The 20755-nt window shown below is 57.0% G+C and overlaps 1 protein-coding gene across 1 annotated transcript; it reads right to left on the bottom strand.

Annotated features, from left to right (window-relative positions):
- Positions 1–206: 206 nt before the first annotated feature.
- On the bottom strand, positions 207–19208 carry TSPAN31 (tetraspanin 31). The gene is made up of 6 exons (XM_077838526.1): positions 18913–19208; positions 10126–10293; positions 6435–6515; positions 3853–4002; positions 3306–3434; positions 207–3113 (listed from the first exon to the last, which is right to left on the bottom strand). The coding sequence occupies exons 1-6, from the start codon at positions 18976–18978 to the stop codon at positions 3039–3041; spliced, it is 669 nt and encodes a 222-aa protein (XP_077694652.1). The 5' UTR covers positions 18979–19208; the 3' UTR covers positions 207–3038.
- Between the last annotated feature and the right edge of the window lie 1547 nt (positions 19209–20755).

The following is a 20755-nucleotide window of genomic DNA, read 5'->3' as shown; positions in this document are numbered from 1 at the left end:
CGGGGTGGCTGTGGTCAGAGACAGGACTCTGAGAGCTGTGTACATGTTCTCACCTGGCATTCCCCCCCCCAAAGGGAGGGGTCATGCTCATGTTCCTGCTTTCTGCCAGCTGGAGTTCTCACTGCTGCCTCTGGGGGGGCACTGCACCTTTACTCCAAGGGGGGAGGAGGCATGTCCTTCCCCCAGTGATACCGTGGAGCCGGAGGGTCACTGAAAGGTGTTTATTTGATCGATAAAGTAACAGATACACACAACAGTGAAGGAGCTGTGCAGGTTCCAGCCACTCCGAGGGACACTGATACACGGGTCCAGCACGGATCCCCCGGCCGAGCAGACGGGGGGAGAGGCTGACGTCCTGCTGCCCTTCTCTTTAAACACAAGTCTCTGGGAGCAGCTTCTGCTTCACTAGCGCCCCAGCCAAGTTCTGCCCAACCTCCAGGGAAACCTGCACCCACGAGCGCTGCTGGGAAAGCACCCTCTGAACCAGCGAGCCCAGCTAAAACACTGAAACCTCTAGTACCACTGCCCAGGGCTGAGTCACACAGGAGTCCCCAGTGCCCCCGAGGGCCTGGGTGCGGGACCTTGCCCTGTGGCTCTGTTTACATACCAGCTGGGGCAGGCATCGCACAGCGGGAGACACGCAGGACTGGGGGCTGGTGACTTCCCCAGGGAGTGGGGGACGTGCTGTTGTCATCAGCTGAAGCCTTGAGCTCCAGGCTGGCTCAGCTGGCAAATAATCCAAGCGGGTGCCAGAGAGGAAATTGACTCCTTCAGCGCCCTGGTCTCCCCGCTGCGTTGGGCTGCGCCCAGGGGCCGGCTAACGGCTAATTTAACACTGAGGTGTGGGTGTGCTCATTGAGTTCCCTCCAGGGGTTAATTGACAAAGGAGCCAGCAGCATTCTGCTGCTGCCCGCTGCTGTCTCCGGTGGGCATAGCCCAGAGGCTGAAGGGCAGACGGCCATTTAATGAAGCGTGGATGGAGAATCAGGTGCTTTTGCTGGTTCTGCAGAAGGCCCCAGTCTCCTTGCCCCAAGCCTGGTGCAGGGAGGGCTCAGTCACACTGTGGGAAAACACCTTCTACTACAACATACCTAGAGTTTCCAGCTAGACTTATAAATAAATAGCATGCAGCCCCTGTGGGCTCTAACCACACTAGTCACAAGGGTGAGGGGACTCACAGAGGCAGGGCAGGAAGAATTAAAATGATCCAGTGTTGGTTCAGGATGGTGCTTCTCCTGAGGGGGTTTATCCAGCTCTGCCTGGACCCTCGACGGCCTGCAAGGGGAGTGGGAGCAGCCGGCAGCTTTTGGTGAGGCTCCAGCCCCACACTACAGGCAGCCTGAGTCCAGCCAAGCAGTGGCTGGGCCAACGCTGTCGTGCCAGGGAGCTGGGTTCCGCCTTTTCCAGCTCGAGGAGGCCAGGGCCTCGCCCAGCGTGCCAGGGCTTTGGGGCCAGGGGCCTTGGTCTGTCCCAGAGAGCTACGGCCTGCAGTGGGGGCTGTTCTGTCCCATCGGAGCTGGCAGCTAGGGCAGCTGGTAGAGACACTCCGTGCGAACTGGGGGGTGAAGGTGTCCCCGTCCCTGAACAGCACATGCAACCCCTGTCCGACCCAGAGGGAGGGGTAGATGCTGCCCCTTGGAGACAGCAGGTGGATCTGGGAGTGTAGTGGGACCAGACCAGCCCAGCCCTCCCAGTCAGTCTCTCAAGCCAAACTCACCTGCTACGGGGAGGTGTAGCACCCAGCTCTAAGTAAGGCATCAGTCAAGCTGTGTCTAGCTGTTGGGCTAAGATCTCAGGTGGGGGGGTGCAGCAAAAACCAAAGACCGGGGGGGGGTGCAGCAAAAACCGGGGGCTGGCAAAGAGGGGGATCCTCGCCGGCCCTGCAGAGATCACCTTGGGCAAGGAATCCAGGCGGGGGGTGGCCCCTCTGCAGCAGGCCGGTCCCTTTATGGCAGCACAGAAGCACGCTCTAGCTGACTGTGGCAGAGGAGGATGGGACCCCATCTCGGCTGAGGCTCTTGCCGTTCCGGGAAGGTGGCTGGTCTCTGCTGCCCCTGGGGAGGTTAGGGTTGGACAGCTGGGGAAGAGGGGGTGTGCGATGGCCCTGGCGGTCAGAGGCTTTGGAAGATGCTTTTGCAGGGGGGCTGAGGAGCTGGTCCAAGGCTCAGAAATGTCCCTGCAAAGCCCTTGGGTGGAGCAAGAGCAGATGCCGCCTGCTGAAAGGCTATACCCTGGCTCTTAAGATTCTGCTTATTCTAAGGATAAAAATGCCAAAATTTCCTGCTACGCACCAGCCCCCTGGTACCTGTTAGAGTCCTCCCATCCCCGTCCCCCCCCCCCGCACCCCCTTTCACATGAACCTCTTCAGGGTATTTAGCGCCGTGAGAGGCTGTACATTCTCCTTTTGGATTAATACAAATCTGAGACAAAGCCCCCTGCCCCAGCCCTTAAAGGAACGTAACTAACTTCCGAGATTACGGGGCCCTGGCTTTTGGCTCTGGCTCCGGGGTCTCTAAGCTGTGCAAGTCCCTCCCTCTCCTCGTCGGGTCAGCGCAGCTGTGGCCAGGTTAGTTTCCACCAGGTAAATATAGCCCTGGAGTTTGCTCCTGGCCAGGCTGGCATGGCCGGTCTCAGCAGGGCAACGTGCCTCTCCGCAATTGGCTACGTGCCAGGAATAGCCGGGGAACTGGTCAGAGCAGGGTACTAACTACAGGTTAGCAGCTTCACATTTCTAGCTGTGCCCAGTGCTCCTGGCTGGCTCTGGCACGGCTGAGCCCGGGCTCTCGCTGCACGAGAACGGTCTCGCACTGAACGCCACCCCCACCAGCCATTTGCCATTTGCCAAAGGCTTCATATCAAGGATGGAGCCGCGCAGCTGCCGTTTCATCCGCTCAGCGCTTTGGTCACACAACAATGGCCCGGGCGCGGACAGGGGGGCAGATGCAGGCGTCGCTTTCCTTCCAAGCAGTGGAGGGAGATGGATTCTCAGGGCTAATGTACTAGCAGCTGGGGAAGGGAAGGGGTGGGGGGTGGACGGTCTATAAGAAGGCACTGGGATTTGCTCTGGGGTCTTTCTGGTTTCTGTAGCGCATGGCTAGCAATACTCCGAGGATCTAGGAGAACAGAGAGAGAAGGGGGGGGATTAGGCACGCTGGGGGCTCCCTGTGTCACAGGCTGCAGCTCCCACTGGTGGTGCTGGTCACCCCCGTTGAGTCCCAAGGAGCTGCTAAGGACCACTGTGTAAGCACTTTGCTGAGAGGTTACCTGGGGTCCCCCCCAACCCCACCCCCGGCTGGAGGACTTACCTCCGTGAAGCTGAAGAAGAGTCCGACTCCCCCGAGGATTTTCAGGGCCTCATCCGAATGCTTCAGCATCGTCTCCCCACACTTGGGACAGCTGGGCACGTGGCCCTTGGTCGTATTGTCCTTACACATCTGGAGAGGATGATAAAGTCCCACAGTGACGCTCCCCTCACTGTCAGAGCAGCGTGGCTACAGGGGAGCAGAACCATCCCCCCTTAGCACACCACAACCCCAGCCAGGAGGGCATGGCACAGGCAAGGGGGCCGGGCGTGCATGGGATTCCCTCCCCTGACAGACATGCCTGATCCTCCGCCGGCCCCAGCCGTACAGACTTGTGCCCAGCAGGGGCTTCTCCCTGAATTTAGTACAGCTGGGAGGAGTCAGAGTTACTGCCCTGGAACCCGAATGTCTCAACAGCCGCCCCTGAGAACCAGGCCCGAGATCTCCCAGCAGGTTTCCCCTGGGGGTGAGCGACCGGCAGCCTGGGAGAGCCGGGAAAGGCCAGAGGCAGAAGCGCTGGGGTAAGGTGCTGCCCCGCCCTGGGACTCACGGCTGTGCAGTGGTTGTAGTCCATCTGGAACGTCTTGATGGCGACTGGGTCGTTGGTGTTGTTTAGCAGCCCGCAGCAGTTCAGATTCACCTCGATCTCGTTGCGGGTCTTGTTGCTCAGCATGTCCCAGGTGGCGCGGAAGAGACTCTCCTGTGGGCAGAGCCCCTGGGGTTACCCCACGAACAGCACAGCCAGCAAACACCCTCTGGGCCAGGGCCCTGGCGGCCACAGCTGCACCCACCGCAGCAACTTGACTAGCCACTAAAGGACGCTGTTCCCCGCAGCCAGAGGTTTTCCCCCTTGCCCCTCCTTCGGTGGATAGGGGCGGGGGGGACCAGCTTTACATGGATAGTGGGGGAGAAGCATGAGAAGAGGGAGCCCTAGGAGGGGAGCTGGCCCACCTGGCAGACAGAGGTGGGGGAAGGAGCCCCCCTGCCTCCCCACAGCCCCCAAGAAGACCCATTGCTCTAACTCGAGGGCTGGGCTGCGATCAGGCCTGGAACCAGACATCAGGGAACCAAAAATCAATATGTTGGAAAGTCGGGCTGATTGATGGACAAAGCAAGGAGGGGACAGGCCATTGCGCCCCACCCACTGCTCCCGGGGGGGGGGGGGGGAAGCTATAAAGAAAGAGATTAGGGAGAAAAATCAGCAAGGATCACCATCACAGCTGCCACCCCCACCAGCTCCTGGGATCTCAGCCCTCCCTCAGCCTGATCCCGAGAGAGGTCCCAGCCAGGCCTGGGGGATGCAGAGGACATCGCCGCCTTCACCAGCTCCATCCCACATCCCAGCTGGGATGAAACAGGCTCGGACTCTAACAGCTGCAGCAGCTCCACGCAGCTCAGCTAACTCCTCTCTTCCCCACAGGACAGTTCTTACTAGCGTTGATACCATCTAGACAGCGTTCCTCACCTTTTTTAATAGCGGGAACTGGCTTGCTGCCTTCCTCAACTGCCAGGGAGAGCTCAGGGACTGGCCCCAGTCCCTGGACCGGTCATTGAGACACACTGATCTAAGAGCCTGGAACCTAAAGGGGTTTTTCCTTCTTAAAAACTCTCACCAGCTAAAGGGAAAGGGACCAAGGGTTGGGGCCAGCAGGAGAGCTGTAGTGAATACTTTATTGTTCAGAGGTTGGAGCTGTTCTGCCTTCTCATTTTTAATGAAAGGTTAAGAAGATTTTTAATGGTGTTTTGCCATGGTACGAAGCAGGCGGAGGTCTCTGCTCGCCAGCCCTGGACCTTGTTTAACACTGGTTAATGGTGGACAGAGAGCGGGTTATGGTAACACCTGTAGGGTATATAATCCATCTAAAATAATCCAACAGGCCCTTACTGCTCCCGCCCCATCCCAGCATTGACAGCTGGCTTCGGGCTGTTTCCATGATGAGATGCCAGCTCCCGGTGTCCCGTGGCACAGCGGCAAGAGGCTGAGGGTGCCCTCTGGAAGAGGGGGTGGGGGTAGCGTGTTGCAGAGGAAACAAGCTGTAAGACCAGCGTGAAATGGGTGTTTTGTGAAGCGCTGCTGACGCAGCTCTTCTGATGTTACTACGATCAACGCAGCTCGGCAGGAATGGAGGAGTGGGACAAGGGGCAGAGCGAGCATGGGATGGTTTTAAAATCCAGAGTGAACGTGGGCAGTCCCCAAGAACTCAGCGCTGACCCACCTCTGCTCCGGGGTAAGAGTCCCAGCAATTCCCCGAGGAACAGAGTTAAACCAGCCCCCCCAACAAGCCCCATCCTCGCTGCATGTAGAGTGTGTCTCTTGCACAGTCTCCTCTCCCCACCCCCTTTCTGGTCTGTCCTCTTCCGAGTCAACCCGAGTTCTCCTTGGCCCCGCTGCCAGCCTGCTCCGTACGTCCAGACTGGGTGGGGCCTGGCCCTAAGACCGCTGGGGGCACAGCCTGAGCCAAGCGCTCCAGTGAATTGTGGGCAAACACGGCTGTCTTTGCCAGCCACCCGAGCGGCACTGTGGGAAGGGGTTGAGGACTATCCGCCCTCCAGTAGAGCTAGCCAATGTCTGCACTGCACATGCTGGGGTGAGCAGGTGACATAGTATATTTAGGCAACCTGTAACCTCTCCATGACAGGCCACCAACTTGAGTTAAAGCACCACCACCCCTGCGTCAGGGGTTGGGGTGTGCAAATGGGACTCCACGTGAGATACAACCCAAGGGGTGCCCCCGGGTCAAATCTGCAGTAAAGACAAGCCCTTGGGCTACGCTCTTCGGGGCAGAGCGTGGGATCTCACGCAGGTCTGGCTGGCCTGCAGGCCCTGATTCCAGGGGAGACAACTGCCTGGTTTGGCTAGTTACAGCGCCCAGAGGATCCACCTCACTGCACTGATGGGCTGGTGAGACATCTACCAGGCCCAGAGCTTCGTAGGAAGAGGGTTTCAACTCTCACTAGCTGGGACAATCTGCAGCCTGCCAGTCACCAAACACCTTTAAACCCATTAGTTGGAAGCCACAGGGCAGCTGCCAGGGCCCCTTCCTGTTTCCCTGCGAAGACGGATGTACGGACTCTCCAGCGCATCTCGCTGAAGCCGCTGTGGCCAAGGGTAGGGCAGGGAGGCTGACTCACCTCTCTGCTTGTGTTAAGGGCCAGACACGAACAGGAGACTCCCAACTGGAAGAGAAAGACGAGCCCCAGAATGACCATGTACTGAGGAAGAGTCAGTGTTAAGGAAACATGGCGGGGGACAGACGCTACCATCTCCTCCCAGCCTCCTGCCCCCTTACCCAGCCTCTGGGGTGGAACAGGACAGTGACAGCAACAGCATCTGCCCGGGCAGCTTCCTTTGCCAGCTGCAAAATCCCCTGCAGAAGAACAAACCTCTGTCACACTCTAGCGCCCTCTCTCCATAGCTCACGGTTATTTCCAAGGGAGTTGTGTGGCTCCCCCAAGAGGACACCTCCTATCTGTGCAACCGGTGCTTATGCTGCCAACTCCCCAAGCATGCTGGGTGCTTCCCCCAGCAAACGTCTGAACTTCAGACTGGAGGGTGGCACAGAAGGGGGTTAGCTAGACAGTGAGAGGGTCAGTTTAGGGCTGTTTAAACGTACAGAGGGGAACACTGGGGAAAGGAGGCTGCAGCTTTACAAAGAGACGGCGCTCGGCTTTGTCTCCATGGGAGCCTGCCGAGCAGAACGGCGAATCTGGAGCAACGCCCCTCTCTTGATACTATTCCACTGTAGATTTTTATGCTGGAATTGCATCCACAGGATGGCTTATTCCAGAGCAGGCCTGTCGGGCGGGTCTCCCCTGCAGACAAGCCCTGGTGTGGGGACTGTGCCAGCTCCATGGTACAGGTAGGGAACCTGAGACAGAGGAAAGTGAAGCGACTTGTGTAATCAGAAAACCTAGCTCTGATCTTACACCAGGCCAGGGCACAGCTGGAGTGGAACCCAGGAGTCCGCAGTGGCAGGGTCCTGCTCTAACACCCTGTTCAGGGGACAGGGTGGGTAGTTCCTGGAGCAAAGGTCTCTTTTTCCATGCAAGGACCCCGCCGTCGCAGGTGCTTTGCGAGGAGAAAAGGGCCCATCTTCCTCTAGCCCCCCCAGAGCAGCCGAGCTGGCAGCTTACCCTTCCCTTCCTGAGGGGTGACCATCAAAGGCTAATTAGGGCCCTTTAAACACAGATTATTATCCACAGGCAACCGCCTCGCCCCACCCACCACCCACGTACATGTAAATGCAGAGCCCAGTATACAGCTGAGTCAGAGAAGGCAACAGACACAAAACCAGCAGCCTCAGCTTGCTGGTGCTGCACAGAGTTTGTTCACACTGCTTTCCTGGGCCGGGCCTGGGGCCAGCAGAGCCACCAATTAAAGTGTGTGTCTCGCAGGGGAAAGATTTTTCCACCTCCCAGACTCTCCTCTTTCCCTCTCCTCCAACAGCCTGATCCCCCACCCCACCCCAAGCTCAGGGCCCCACCTCCTCCAAACCGGAGTGAATGGCAGTGGGACCCACACTGAGCCACTTGGGTTTGGCCAGGTCGGTGCTCCGAGGCCTGTGCTGAAACCTGCCCGCCCCCCGCAAGGCAGCTGCAGGATGAGACTGATCTCTGGTTGTGCTAGGCAGGGTGCAAGCAGGACAAAGCCCCCCAGGGCTTCCACCCTAAGGCCTAGTCTCCCCTTCCCAGGCTTGCGGTCTAGCCATGCTGGCAAATGCTCCTAGGGGCCCCACTGCTTACACCTGTTGGCCGAGGGAAATAAGCTGTTCCAGCAAAGCCCTTTTCCACCAGTATAACTGCACCGAGAATAGGACCCAAAGAAAGGCCCCTGCCTACCCGACATTGGATTGCGGCCAAGAGCAGCTTGTGCAGAACCTGGCCTAAGGGACTTGAACTCCTGTGCGGCCTCAGCCTTTCCCTGCTGGCCAGGGGAGAGTTAATGACCTCTGAATTCAGCTTTTCCTACCTTCCTCCTACTGTGGCTCCCCTAAAGTCAGGGGTATTGCCCACCCCAAGATTGGAACGATCCCCACTGAGACCTAGCCTTTGCCCTCTGGTGCCTAGGGAGCATTGGTCCCCCCACCCCACCTTGTTTAACAAGATTTTGGCCTTCACAGAGGCTGGTGGAGGTCCCCTCCCCCTTGCTGAGGTCTCCAAATCTGCTACAATCCCCAGCCAGCTCAGCTGAATATTAGCGCCGTTTCTCAAAAGTTGAGGTTTCAAGTGGAACTGCGGTTTCCTCTTCGCATCACTTCCCCTTCACTGAAATATCAGCCACGCCTGGCCTTGGTCTAGGTAGGTACAGGTTCTGCCCCAGTCCAGGCCAAGACGGGTCCCCAGGTCCCTTCTGGCAAGCGCCTGCCTGGTGCAGAGCCTGCGGCAGCCCCTAGCAACCAGCACCCGCTGCTGAAGTGCCCCAGTGATGTGACAGGCTCCGCCGAGGAAGAGCATATTCAGAGTGCAGCAGCTACATCTGCCAGCTTCATGATAGCCAAACGGAGATGAAAAACCCCACCCCCGCGTGAGGGGAGCAGAACGTCAGCCTGGCTGCCAGAGGGGGCGGGGGGAGAAGAGAGATGTGCTATGGGTTTTATTTATAGATAAAAAGGAGAATCTGGAAGAGGGGCTAGAACTGTAACTCCCAAGGGTCCACCAGACACGGCTTTCCTTCTCCCACCCCCCGGTACGTTAGAACAAGTCCATGGAAATCCCGCTACTGTGGACAGCGAATTAGATCCTCTCTCAGCTGCCATTCCTTCCGCCATGAAGCTCTTTGCCCACAGCAGCTGGCAGGGCCAAACGGGGTCTCTGCTCTGGCAGACCGGCCTGCAGAGATGCACATCGGAGGAGTGGCTTGCTCTGGGACACCAGCCTCCTTTTTCTTAGGGGGCATGGCAAGACAGATAGACACCCCAGTGCTGCTCCCTCTGTGAGCGCCCACAGGCCGCCCCACGCCCCCGAGTGGGAGAGCAAGGAGACTCTGTCCCCTGACGCTCCGCCCTTGGCTGTCCACAGGGCTGTCCCTGCCACGCAAACTCAAGTGCTTTACCTAGTGAGTGTTCAAACAGCCCCAGCCCGAGTTTACCCACAGCCAGTCTCGTTCAGATTCTCACGGCACATTCACTTCCTCCTCCAGTCCAGTCCAGACACCCCCACCTGTTTCACCCACTTGCTCTTAGCTACTTCTCCCGCCAAGCCACCTCCCCACCTTTGGAGAGAACGGTCGCAGCATTCATGTAGTACCACGTGCCTCGACCTGAGCTGGGGGCGGAGGGGAATTCCAAAGGAAGGCCACGCCACCCCTTCATAGATGTCAGAGCCAGAACAGATCATGGCGATCATGCTAGTCTGAGCTGCAGCATAGTGGGGGCCAGAGATCCTCACCCTAAAGCCAGGCACACTGCCTGAAGGGAATGTCTGGCATTCCCAGCAGAGGCTGCTGCTTTGCGGTAGCAAGCGAGACCATCTAGCAGGGTTCTAAGGACCCAACTTCTAGATTTCAGCCTCTCGGGCTGGATTCCCAATCATTACTACCACCAGACTGGCTAGAGAGTTTGAACCACCCTTAACCCAGCTCAGAGGGGGCCTGACAACAGCGGGGTTCCCCCTCATGGAGCTGCACAGCGACAGCAACAACAGGAGTTTCGTCAGCAGATGTAGCCGGGCCCTGAGGTTACTCAAGGCCACGTTCTCGCTCCAGACAGCGGTGCTTCTTGTGCCACAGAGAACCAGGAGATTATTAGCGGCACGAGGGTCACGGGGCAGGGTTGTGAGGAGCGTGGCATGGCCCCGGCCTCCCAGGCCGGGCACAGAAGGATACAAAGAAGAGCATGACTTGGTGGTGGTTGATAGCCCCGATGAGGCCCACGATGGCAATGAGCAGCAGGAAGAAACCCACGGCGATGACTCCACCGATGATGTGGATGCTGGAGACAATGCCAAAGCTTTTCCCCCAGGCAGCCACGCCTATCAGCAGCAACCCAACCAGCTGGAAAACAAGAGGAGAAGGTCAGCCTGGGATGTGGGGGGCCCTTTCCCCCACGCCAGCCAGCACACCAGTTCCACGCCCCTCCAATGACCTCCGCATCCTGGCAGAGGCACCTCTCAGCTCCTGCATAGCACAGTAGGGGCTTCGATAAGATCCCATCCCCCAAAGAACTGACAGTCTAAACAAACAGATAGGCTGCAAAGGGGGAGCGCTGGGGGCTTGTCATGTTACTGGGAGGGAGGGCAGGCAAGTGGACTGCAGAGACCTGGGTTCTGTTCCCAGCTGAGTGACATCTTCTGCCTCCCTGGGCCTCAGCTTCACCATCTGTAAAATGGTGCTAATGATACTTACCTTTGTAGAGCGCTTTGAGACCTGCTATTTGGTTTTGTAAACAGTACTGTCCCCTTCCTGGTCTGGGCGTAAAACTTATCCACTAAACCTTGCCTACCTCTAGCCCAGCATTTAAGTGACAGTGAACTTTGCCTGCTGCCTAGCTTTACTCACCTGAGTAGCCCTGCTGATTGCAACAGGACCCTCATGCAGGGAAAGGGAAGTGCGTGCCTAAGCATCAGCTGGACTGGGGCCTTGTTTTGTGACTTATTCAGGACAGGCCTAACAAAGAAAATAATGCCACTAGCCGTCACCTTCAGCCCCCAACTAAAACCCCTCCAACACATTATCAAGGATCTACAACCTATCCTGAAGGATGACCCAAAACTCTCACAAATCTTGGGAGATAGGCCAGTCCCTGCCTACAGACAGCCCCCCAACCTGAAGTGAATACTCACCAGCAACCACATACCACACAACAGAACCACTAACCCAGGAACCTATCCTTGCAACAAAGCCCGTTGCCAACTGTGCCCACATATCTATTGAGGGGCACCATCACAGGGCCTAATAACATCAGCCACACTATCAGGGGCTCGTTCACCTGCACATCCACCAATGTGATATATGCCATCATGTGCCAGCAATGCCCCTCTGCCATGTACATTGGTCAAACTGGACAGTCTCTACATAAAAGAATAAATGGACACAAATCAGATGTCACGAATTGTAACATTCATAAACCAGTCGGAGAACACTTCAATCTCTCTGGTCACGCGATTACAGACATGAAAGTTGCGATATTACAACAAAAAAACTTCAAAACCAGACTCCAGTGAGAGACTGTTGAATAGACATTCATTTGCAAATTGGATACAATTAACTTAGGCTTGAATAGAGACTGGGAGTGGCTAAGTCATTATACAAGATAACCTATTTCCCCTTGTTTTTTCCTTCCCTCCCCCCCCCCACCCCCGACGTTCTTGTTAAACCCTGGATTTGTGCTGGAAATGGCCCACCTTGATCATCATACACACTGTAAGGAGAGTGATCACTTTACATAAGCTATTACCAGCAGGAGAGTGGGGTGGGGGGAGAGAAAACCTTTTGTAGTGATAATCACCCATTTTTTCATGGTTTGTGTGTATAAAAACGTCTTCTGTATTTTCCACAGTATGCATCTGATGAAGTGATACTGTAGCTCACAAAAGCTTATGCTCAAATAAACTGGTTAGTCTCTAAGGTGCCACAAGTACTCCTTTTCTTTTTGCGAATACAGACTAACACGGCTGTTACTCTGAAACCTATCTTTTCTGGTTTTTATTTTCAGCTTCTTGTCCAACCCCTGCTGGTTTCCCTTCCATTAACCATTGTTTATTCCAGCCCTTCGCCCCCACCCCAGCTAGCGGGCCCTCCCCCATTCCTTTCATGCGAAGATCCAAGCTCACAGTCCACCCACGCACGCCTGCAATTAGTTGGCTTCTTAATCACCCATTTCAAGAGATCAGATGTTGGAAGAATGGACGCCAGCTCCAGTTTTGGATCTTTGGGGGTGGGGGCATCTCTGCACATTTTACATGCTCCCTATTGCACTTCTGTACCTCTGTAATCTAGGATCTCTACTTTGGGAGCCTAGCGACTGCCAGACTGGATTGGACTCACTGTCCATCCGTCCAGTTTCCTGTCTGACAGCAGCCAGCACCTTTTAGAGGAAAGTGCAAGAAACCCATAATAGGTAAATGAGGGATAATCTATTTCCTGCCATCTACATCTCATTCTGATCTCTACTAGAGCCTGCAGCATGAGGGTTAATATCCCTTCTAAATTGTTAGCATTAATTATAACTCCAGAGATTCTTGTTATCCACAGAAGGATCCAGTCCCTTTTGAAACTTGCTACATTTGTGGCCTCAATTTCCATTGTCTAACTACATGCGTGTGGTGTATTGGTTTTGAGCTTGCCACCTTTTCATCAGTTGGCTTGTGACTGAGTGGCTCATTATTCCCCACACTTCAGAGCCAAAACCACATTAGATAGCATGGATGCTTTTATCACAACATTAAAGTTAACCTTGACTACTTTGACTTCCTGTAAGAGTGTGGTCAATGCCCCTTTTCATCTCCTAGACCGATACGTCCCAGAAAGATCCACTCACCATTTGAGCTCATAAAATGGGTTCCAACTGGGGGAGGAACTGGCTAGCTCTTGCCATCTTTTGGCCACGTTTATACACAAACAAGCATCCATTTAAACTAAATTGGTTTCTTAAATTAGTGCAAACCCTTCTGCAGGCATTCAAAAAAACCCCCAGTTTGAAGGGCTTATGTTGGCTTTGCAGTGTTTGATTCCTTACTGACTTGAGCTACATCAGAATAGGCCAATCGAACTGAATTAAGAGCACCTCCAGAGAGGCTCGCGCTGGCTTACCAAATCCAGTTAAAGAGGCACCTTTGTGCATTTGCATCTTCCAGATCAGTCAAATGGCAACAAGACAGAGCAATGCTGTTAACTAAGCAGCTGTTTAGCTTGTGCACATTAATATGACCAGGTCAGCAATAAAATATATAGACATTAACACAGGCTGCTTCTCTTGAAACTTCTCCTCCATCACATTACCCCTCATGGTGTCTCAGCGACCAAGCTCCAGCCTGAGCCCAAACATCTACCCTGCAACTTTATAGCCCCTGCAAGCCTGAGTCAGCTGCAGCTGTGCCATGATTTACTGCAGTACAGACATACCCACAGATATTACAGTGATGAGCACCAGAAATACCAGGCGATATTCTGGCCCCAGTGCAGTTGGTGGCAAGACCCCCTTGACTTAAACAGAACCAGGATTTCACCCACTTTCTCTGCGTTCTGGGTTGTGAACGATTAGGTTGCCTAGAACCAGAGGTTTGAATCCTGGCCTGGCTGATCTTCTGAGATTGTGCATGGGACTTTCAGACAAGTCTCACGTACTCTCTACAGACGCTCAATAGCCCCTAGAGTTTCGGTTTTCCCTGATCACCTTGAATGGAACAGTCTCTTTGCCAGCAGTCTGTTCACTGCCCACTTTTAAGATCCCCACCCCCAAAAACAACCACAGGCGCATTTCAGTGATTAGTTGCTCCTAGGTGACTAGTTTGTGAAGCACTTTAGAACGACGTGAACCGTGCAGCTCTAAGATCTGTAGCAGCTTACTGCACCTCCTCTCCCAGCACGGAGAGCCTCAGCCACTGGGGACAGCTACCTGGCAGGGTGACAGTGCTTGAAGTCACCCCTCCAGAGAGTTGGTGCAAAGAGAACAGAGTTAGGGTGGCATTTGCACCTCCAAACATCTTGTGTTTCAGAGATTCTGCAGTAATGTCAGCTCTTGCACAGACCAGATGGGTTTTTAAGTCAGTGAAACCCTGCTGATTTCTGCACAAACTAATGCAGCTGGTGACCACTGAGTTGCCAGGAAAACAAGAGAACATTGCAGGTGAACATTGCTCCTAGTCTCGCTCTCACTGAAGAGGTCTTCACACTGGGCAGGTGAGGGGGCACCTGGCAAAGAAGAGCATGAGATGCCCTCTAACTGGGCTAGTGTCTGGCACCATTGAGGATACGGATGGCTGGGGAGTGGGCATGCAGGAGCACTGGGATTTCTCTCCTGCACTCCTTTAGCACAGCAACATGCAGATCTGCTTGCCGTTCGGCTGCTCAAAAGAGATGTGCTGGTCTCCTCTGCAGGAGGAATCCCGCACAGCTGTCGCCTGGGACAAAGGAAACATTAGGCCAGATTTCCCCTGCTGTAACTGACTGCAGTGAGCTTCCATCAGCGATGAGTCCACTTCCTGCCAGCCGTGTTTCACTCTCTCCCTACAGCATTCCACCTCCTTATTTCCCATCAGACAAGGGCTGGGCCCTCTTCTCAGCCCAGTTTCGTTTCTGACCTCCCTTCCTGTCTATTTTATATCAGTCAGGCCCATGGAGCAGACCAGCTACTGTGGTTACCTACATTCAGACCAAGCTAATGGACATGACAAATTTCTCACGTCTGTGGGTGGGCGCACAACAGTGGCTTGAAGACAAGCTCTGCTACAGGCCTGGATTGTGGGACACGAGGACTTATTCCAACACAGTCATCCCCTGACACATGGCTCCCTTTCAGCTTGCTGTTCCTATGCAGTTCGCTTTGGAAGCACAGGCTCCAGCAGACACCCGACAGCTCGCCCTAGAGGTAGGGGTAGTGCTATTCCGAATCTCACTTCTCGACTGGATGGGATGTAAAGACTGAGCCGCGCTCAAAGCCTGCCCCGCTGCGGTCCTAGTTCCCAGTGCTCTCACCGTGTAGAAGAGGCACTAGTGTTTAGTGCTTTAAACCAACTGTCCTTTTCACTAGGCTTACCCCAGCCTGGCTGCACGGCCAGGCTTTCCATTCAAGCCATGGTCGCACAGATGCCTTCTACTTCCATAGATACCTGGGGCCGGATTCCCTATTGCCCAGCATCTCATGTCATTTACACCCATTCAGCCCTGGTGTGAAGTGCAACAGGGTCAGACTGGTAGCACCATGTACTACGTGACTGCAGGGCACCAGAAAATTGGGGCCCCAGTGTAGTTTAACCAGGCAGATCCAGAGACCGCAGCTCACAGATTTGCACGCTAGATCACTCACTCGTCAGGAGGGCTCCAACCATTTCTGTTGGCGGACCTTGATTCATGGCTGCCCTCCCACTACTTGTCCATTTTCCAACCCCCTTCTCACAGCGCGTTCTGTCTGCATTCGTTTCCGCTCAACCCTGCCTGTTCCTACATGCTGCTCAGGGAGGACAGCGGCCTCTCTGCCTTGATGCATCAGGCAAACCCAGCGACTGGCAGAAAAAAAGCTTAGAGCACGACTAGAGTCAGTATTCTTGCCGCCATTTTGTTAAAAAGCCAGCTCTGAGCCAGTCTGGTGAGGCATTATGGGCAATAAATGCTTCTGAAGACTCAAAACCTCTACAGGACCTAAGGCAAAAATAATTGAGCCCTGGTCCACAAAGACACCCAAGTCTGGGGTTTAGGTGACTATGTCCCAGATTTAAGCACCACTGTAATCTGCAAAGCCACACCTGGTGGCCACCGACCCCTGTAGGCACCTAAACTCCCCCAGCACTCAAGTCCTTGTAGCAGACATGGCCTAGGTGACTAAGTTTCTGCCTCTGAGCCCCAGGAAGATCCATCAGCTGGAAGAAGATCAGTATTTGCCTGCCTATCTTCTCTGCAGGGCCCAGTCCAGGAATCGTGTACAGAGGCTCCCTACAGGACAAGGGCCCATTTGAAATCGGGCTGGAAGCAGCAGCATAGACCACATCAACACTTTTAGCCCAGTGGTTAGCACACTCACCAGGGATGTGGGAGACCCCAGTTCGATTCCTCTCTCTACCAAAGGAGGTGACAAGCTTTTGAACATGGGTCTCCCTCCTCTCAGGAGAGCACTAATCACTGAGTGGTGGGATAGTCTGATGTGGGGCTCCCTTTGCCGACTGAAGCGGATTGGAGCAGGGGGACTGGACCGTAGGTTCCCCAGCCTATGGAATTGCTTGCCCAGTGACCCCTTGCATGTTTATACACGATGAGCAGCAGGAGAGACTGAGGGAGCCCCACATCAGAATACCCCCTAGCTCAGTGGTCAGAGCACTCGGGGGGGGGGGGGGGGGAACACATCCCTGTTCAAATCTTCTCCCCCTCAGGCAGAAGGGGGCACTGTCTCCCACATCCCAGGTGAGTGCTCTAACCACTGGTCCTAAAATGGCCACAACCATCTCCTCTCACCACTCCATTGCGTGGCGTGAGGCAGGGGTTTAACTCATTCTCCCAACAGTTGAGGTGCCTACGCCGTCCAACTCCAGGAGAGGGTCACTGGCTGGGGATCACGAGCCAGGACTGGTGCCTCCCTGCAGTAGGAAGAGAGCCTATAAGCAGGTCCTGCCTCATGCCAGGCCTCTAATACAAGACTTTATGTCTCAGCCTCTCTTCCTACTACACAGCCCAGACTTGGGCACCTGTCCCTGAGAGAGAGGCAGGACTTAACCTACACCCCTTCCTGGCTAGTTTAGGCAGTTCCCCTCCCTTGCCCCATTCGTTACATAGGGAACCTAGGCACCTAACTCAAGCTTTGTGGATCGCCATGTTATTCCTGTGATTGGCGCTGCGACACTGAACATCTCAAAGTGGATCCAGCCCTTGGTTACCAAGTTCACAGCAACCGTTGGGCCAACCCGCTTATTCCAGACCTGAGCTGCCCAGGCTCTGGGGCCTCACCGGGAGCCCCCCTAAGCCTTGATTTGAGAGACCCTCCTCCCGTAGTTAGAGTGGGATCTTCTGGTCTGTCCAGCATCCTGGGATCCTGGCCCAGGACAGGGGCTCTCAGTCACTACCCCAATACAGATGACGGTGGAAAGTCCGTGCTGTCAACATGATGTCATCCATGCTACAGACACTGCTAAACCACGCCAGTTTCTTTTAGCCAGCGCACTCCGTACTGCTACCGCTGATGGAAGACTTCCAAGAAAAGGCTCTGACAGCCCTAGAAGACGCATGTCAGTTATATGGGTGCAACCTCTGGCTAACCAGATTAGAAGAGTATCCCAGAGAATCAAGAGGATGCTGCTAAATAGGCGCTGAAATAATGGGCATTTATGTTAACACTCTCTAGCAGAACACGTCAGATTACTGAAGCGCCTAACTAAGCTTCGCCGAGCCAGCGCTCTGAAACTGGCTCTCATCAGCGTAAGATGCCTATTACAGCAAGATGTTAGGAAAGAGCTATTGACATTTCACTTCCTTGTCTCACAGATACAATCACCAGTGAATAATTCTTCCGCCTGGTCCACACTAGGCTTTTACATTGGTAGAGCTGTGTCTCCCGGGGGTGTGAAAAATCCACACCCCCCCCCCGAGACGTGTCGCTATAGCGACCTAAGCCCCGGTGTCGACAGCACTAGGCCGATGGACGAACTCTTCCATTGACCTAGCTGCCGCCTCTCAGAGAGGTTGATGACCTAGACCAAGGGTACAGGCAGCATCTACATGGCAACGCTAGAGCACCGCAGCTGCTCCGTTTCCGTATAGACGTGCCCCTCCAGGTGCATACAGGCCGGCATTATAAAGGCACTTAGAAGCATTAAACTAAAATGACTGCACGACTGCAGCTTTTAGAGTGGGGTACCTTGTTTTCGGCTTATTCCATAGAAAAGCCATGGGCTGCTCGTGAACCCGGCTGGTTTGGGCGGCAATGCAGACGGGCTGCTTCTTGGATGTTTGAGGCACTTGGGTACGCCACTAGAAAGTTTTGTCACTTGACCTATTCCAGTATAGCTAAAGCTGCTAACCCCCCTGGAGGGGATAGAGAGCTTATACTGTAGGGCTTACTCCCGTTCAGGAAGGAAAATCAGCTCTATGCACTAGGCAGGGCGTAGGTGATTAAAGAATCACACCCCTCACAGATTAATAAGGCTGGGCCCACACTTAAAAAAATTAGATCAATTTAGCCACCTCTCTAAGGGCTAGGTTGATGGACAAATTCTTCCGTCAACCTCGTTAGCATCTCTCTGAGGGGTGGATTAACAACATCGACAGCCAAACCCCTTCCATCGCCGCGGAAGCCGCTACACTACAGTGTTACGGCCGTCGAACTTGTCCACGTAGACCAGTGGCCGACGGCGACCGGAGAGCGTTGGATGCAGGCGTCAGGGCAGGCTGTGGGCCCGGGCGTGATGGAACGGGATGGGGGTGGTCTTTTTACTGCCCGAGGCGGAGGATGAAGCGAAGTCCAGCCCCGGCCTGTGTGGGGTCAGAGACATGTGGACTTCGGCACTAACCCGTGCTGGTTTGGGAGGAGGGGCATGTCCCAATTCTCCTCATGCAGCCCAGGGCTAGGGAAGATGCCAAGGCAGCTGCCCTAGACATTAGAGCCTCCATGGGCCCCAGAGAGCTTATAGCCTGGGCAGAGACAGGCCAAACACCCCTGCAGCACCCCCTGCCTTAGGGACCTCGCCCCGCACCCCCGACAAAGGGGGGGCGGCTCCTCTCGGCTCCTCCCCTCCCCCACCCCCGACAAAGAGGGGGCGGCCCCTCCCCCGACAAAGGGGGGGGCGCGGCTGGCTCTCGGCTCCTCCCCCGCCCCCGACAAAGGGGGGGGCGCGGCTGGCTCTCGGCCCCTCCCCCGCCAAAGGGGGGGCGCGGCTGGCTCCCCAGACCCCGCGCGGGGCCCCTCCCCCCAGGCCGCCCCCCCCCCTCGAGCTGAGGGAGGCCCCGCCGGAGCCCCGGGCCCGCGCTCACCACATAGACCACGTTGAGGGCGCAGAGCGCGTTGCGGGAGCAGGCGAAGCCGCCGCCACACACCATCTTCCCGGCCGGGGGCAGCGCAGGCCGGGCCGCTCCTGGCCCTTTAAACCCGAGCCCAGCGCCCAGCGCCGCACTGCGCCTGCGCACGTACCCCCCCGCCCGCCTCCTTGAGAGGCGCCTGCGCAGCCCTGCGCGTGAGTACGCGTCCGTACGCCGCGCTCGCCCACACGCACTGCGCCTGGGCAGGACCTCCTTTTTGTGCGCCTGCTCAGCACTCTGGCGTGGTGCGCGTGCGGTCTTCTCGAGCACAGCTCTCACACACACGGCGCCTGCGCAGCACTCCCACCTCCCGCGCCAGGCTCGTTTCCTGCTCAGAGCGCCTGCGCAGGGTAACGCGGTTTGCTGCTGCGCATGCGCAGTCGTTCCAGGCAGGGCTTTAGCTTCGACCCGAAATACCCGGATGAGAGTGGCTCACGGGTGGACAAAGACCCGGATGGAGGGGACAACTTTCCCTGGGGCCGTGCCCGGGTTCCCCTTGGGGGCCCTGTGTTTTCGGGCCCCCGGCCTAGGGCTTCCCGCCCCAGTGCCATAGAGTCCTCCAGTGCCATGACCTGGTGCCCCCCTGGCCCTTCTGCACCCCCCGGCCCTGTACCCTGGTGCCCCCCCAGCCTGCTGCGCCCCCGGCCCTGCTGCGCCCCCCTGGCCCTGTGCCCTGGAACCCTCCGGCCCTTTGGCCTCGATCCCCCCTGGCCCTGGAGCCCCCCGGCCCTGCTGCCCCCCCCAGCCCTGTGCCCTTGATCCCCCCCCGGCCCTGCTGCCCCCCCCAGCCCTGTGCCCTAGAACCCTCTGGCCCTGCTGCCCCCCTGGCCCTGTGCCCTGGAACCCTCCGGCCCTTTGCCCTCGATCCCCCCTGGCCCTGGAGCCCCCAGGCCCTGCTGCCCCCCCCAGCCCTGTGCCCTAGAACCCTCTGGCCCTGCTGCCCGCCTGGCCCTGTGCCCTGGAACCCTCCGGCCCTTTGCCCTCGATCCCCCCTGGCCCTGGAGCCCCCAGGCCCTGCTGCCCCCCCCAGCCCTGTGCCCTTGATCCCCCCCCGTCCCTGCTGCCCCCCCCCCAGCCCTGTGCCCTGGAACCCTCTGGCCCTGCTGCCCCCCTGGCCCTGTGCCCTGGAACCCTCCGGCCCTTTGCCCTCGATCCCCCCTGGCCCTGGAGCCCCCAGGCCCTGCTGCCCCCCCCAGCCCTGTGCCCTAGAACCCTCTGGCCCTGCTGCCCGCCTGGCCCTGTGCCCTGGAACCCTCCGGCCCTTTGCCCTCGATCCCCCCTGGCCCTGGAGCCTCCAGGCCCTGCTGCCCCCCCCAGCCCTGTGCCCTTGATCCCCCCCCGTCCCTGCTGCCCCCCCCCCCAGTCCTGTGCCCTGGAACCCTCTGGCCCTGCTGCCCCCCTGGCCCTGTGCCCTGGAATCCTCCGGCCCTTTGCCCTCGATCCCCCCTGGCCCTGGTGCCCCCCGGCCCTGCTGCGCCCCCCCCCCCCCAGCCCTGTGTCCTGGTGCCCTCCCCTGGCCCTGCTGCGCCCTCCCTGGCCCTGTGCCCTTGATCCCCCCCAGACCTGCTGTGCCCCCCCCCCGGCCCTGTGCCCTGGTGCCCCCCCAGCCTGCTGCGCCCCCGGCCCTGCTGCACCCCCCTGGCCCTGTGCCCTGGAACCCTCCGGCCCTGCTGCCCCTCTGGCCCTGCAGCGCCCCCCTGGCCCTGTGCCCTGGAACCCTCCGGCCCTTTGCCCTCGATCCCCCCTGGCCCTGGTGCCCCCCCGGCCCTGCTGTGCCCCCCCAGCCCTGTGCCCCTGA

This window comes from Eretmochelys imbricata, chromosome 20 (assembly GCF_965152235.1).
Source record: "Eretmochelys imbricata isolate rEreImb1 chromosome 20, rEreImb1.hap1, whole genome shotgun sequence".
NCBI lineage: Eukaryota > Metazoa > Chordata > Testudines > Cheloniidae > Eretmochelys > Eretmochelys imbricata.
Note: the sequence above shows the minus strand (reverse complement) of the source record. Positions and strands in the feature narration are given on the sequence as shown.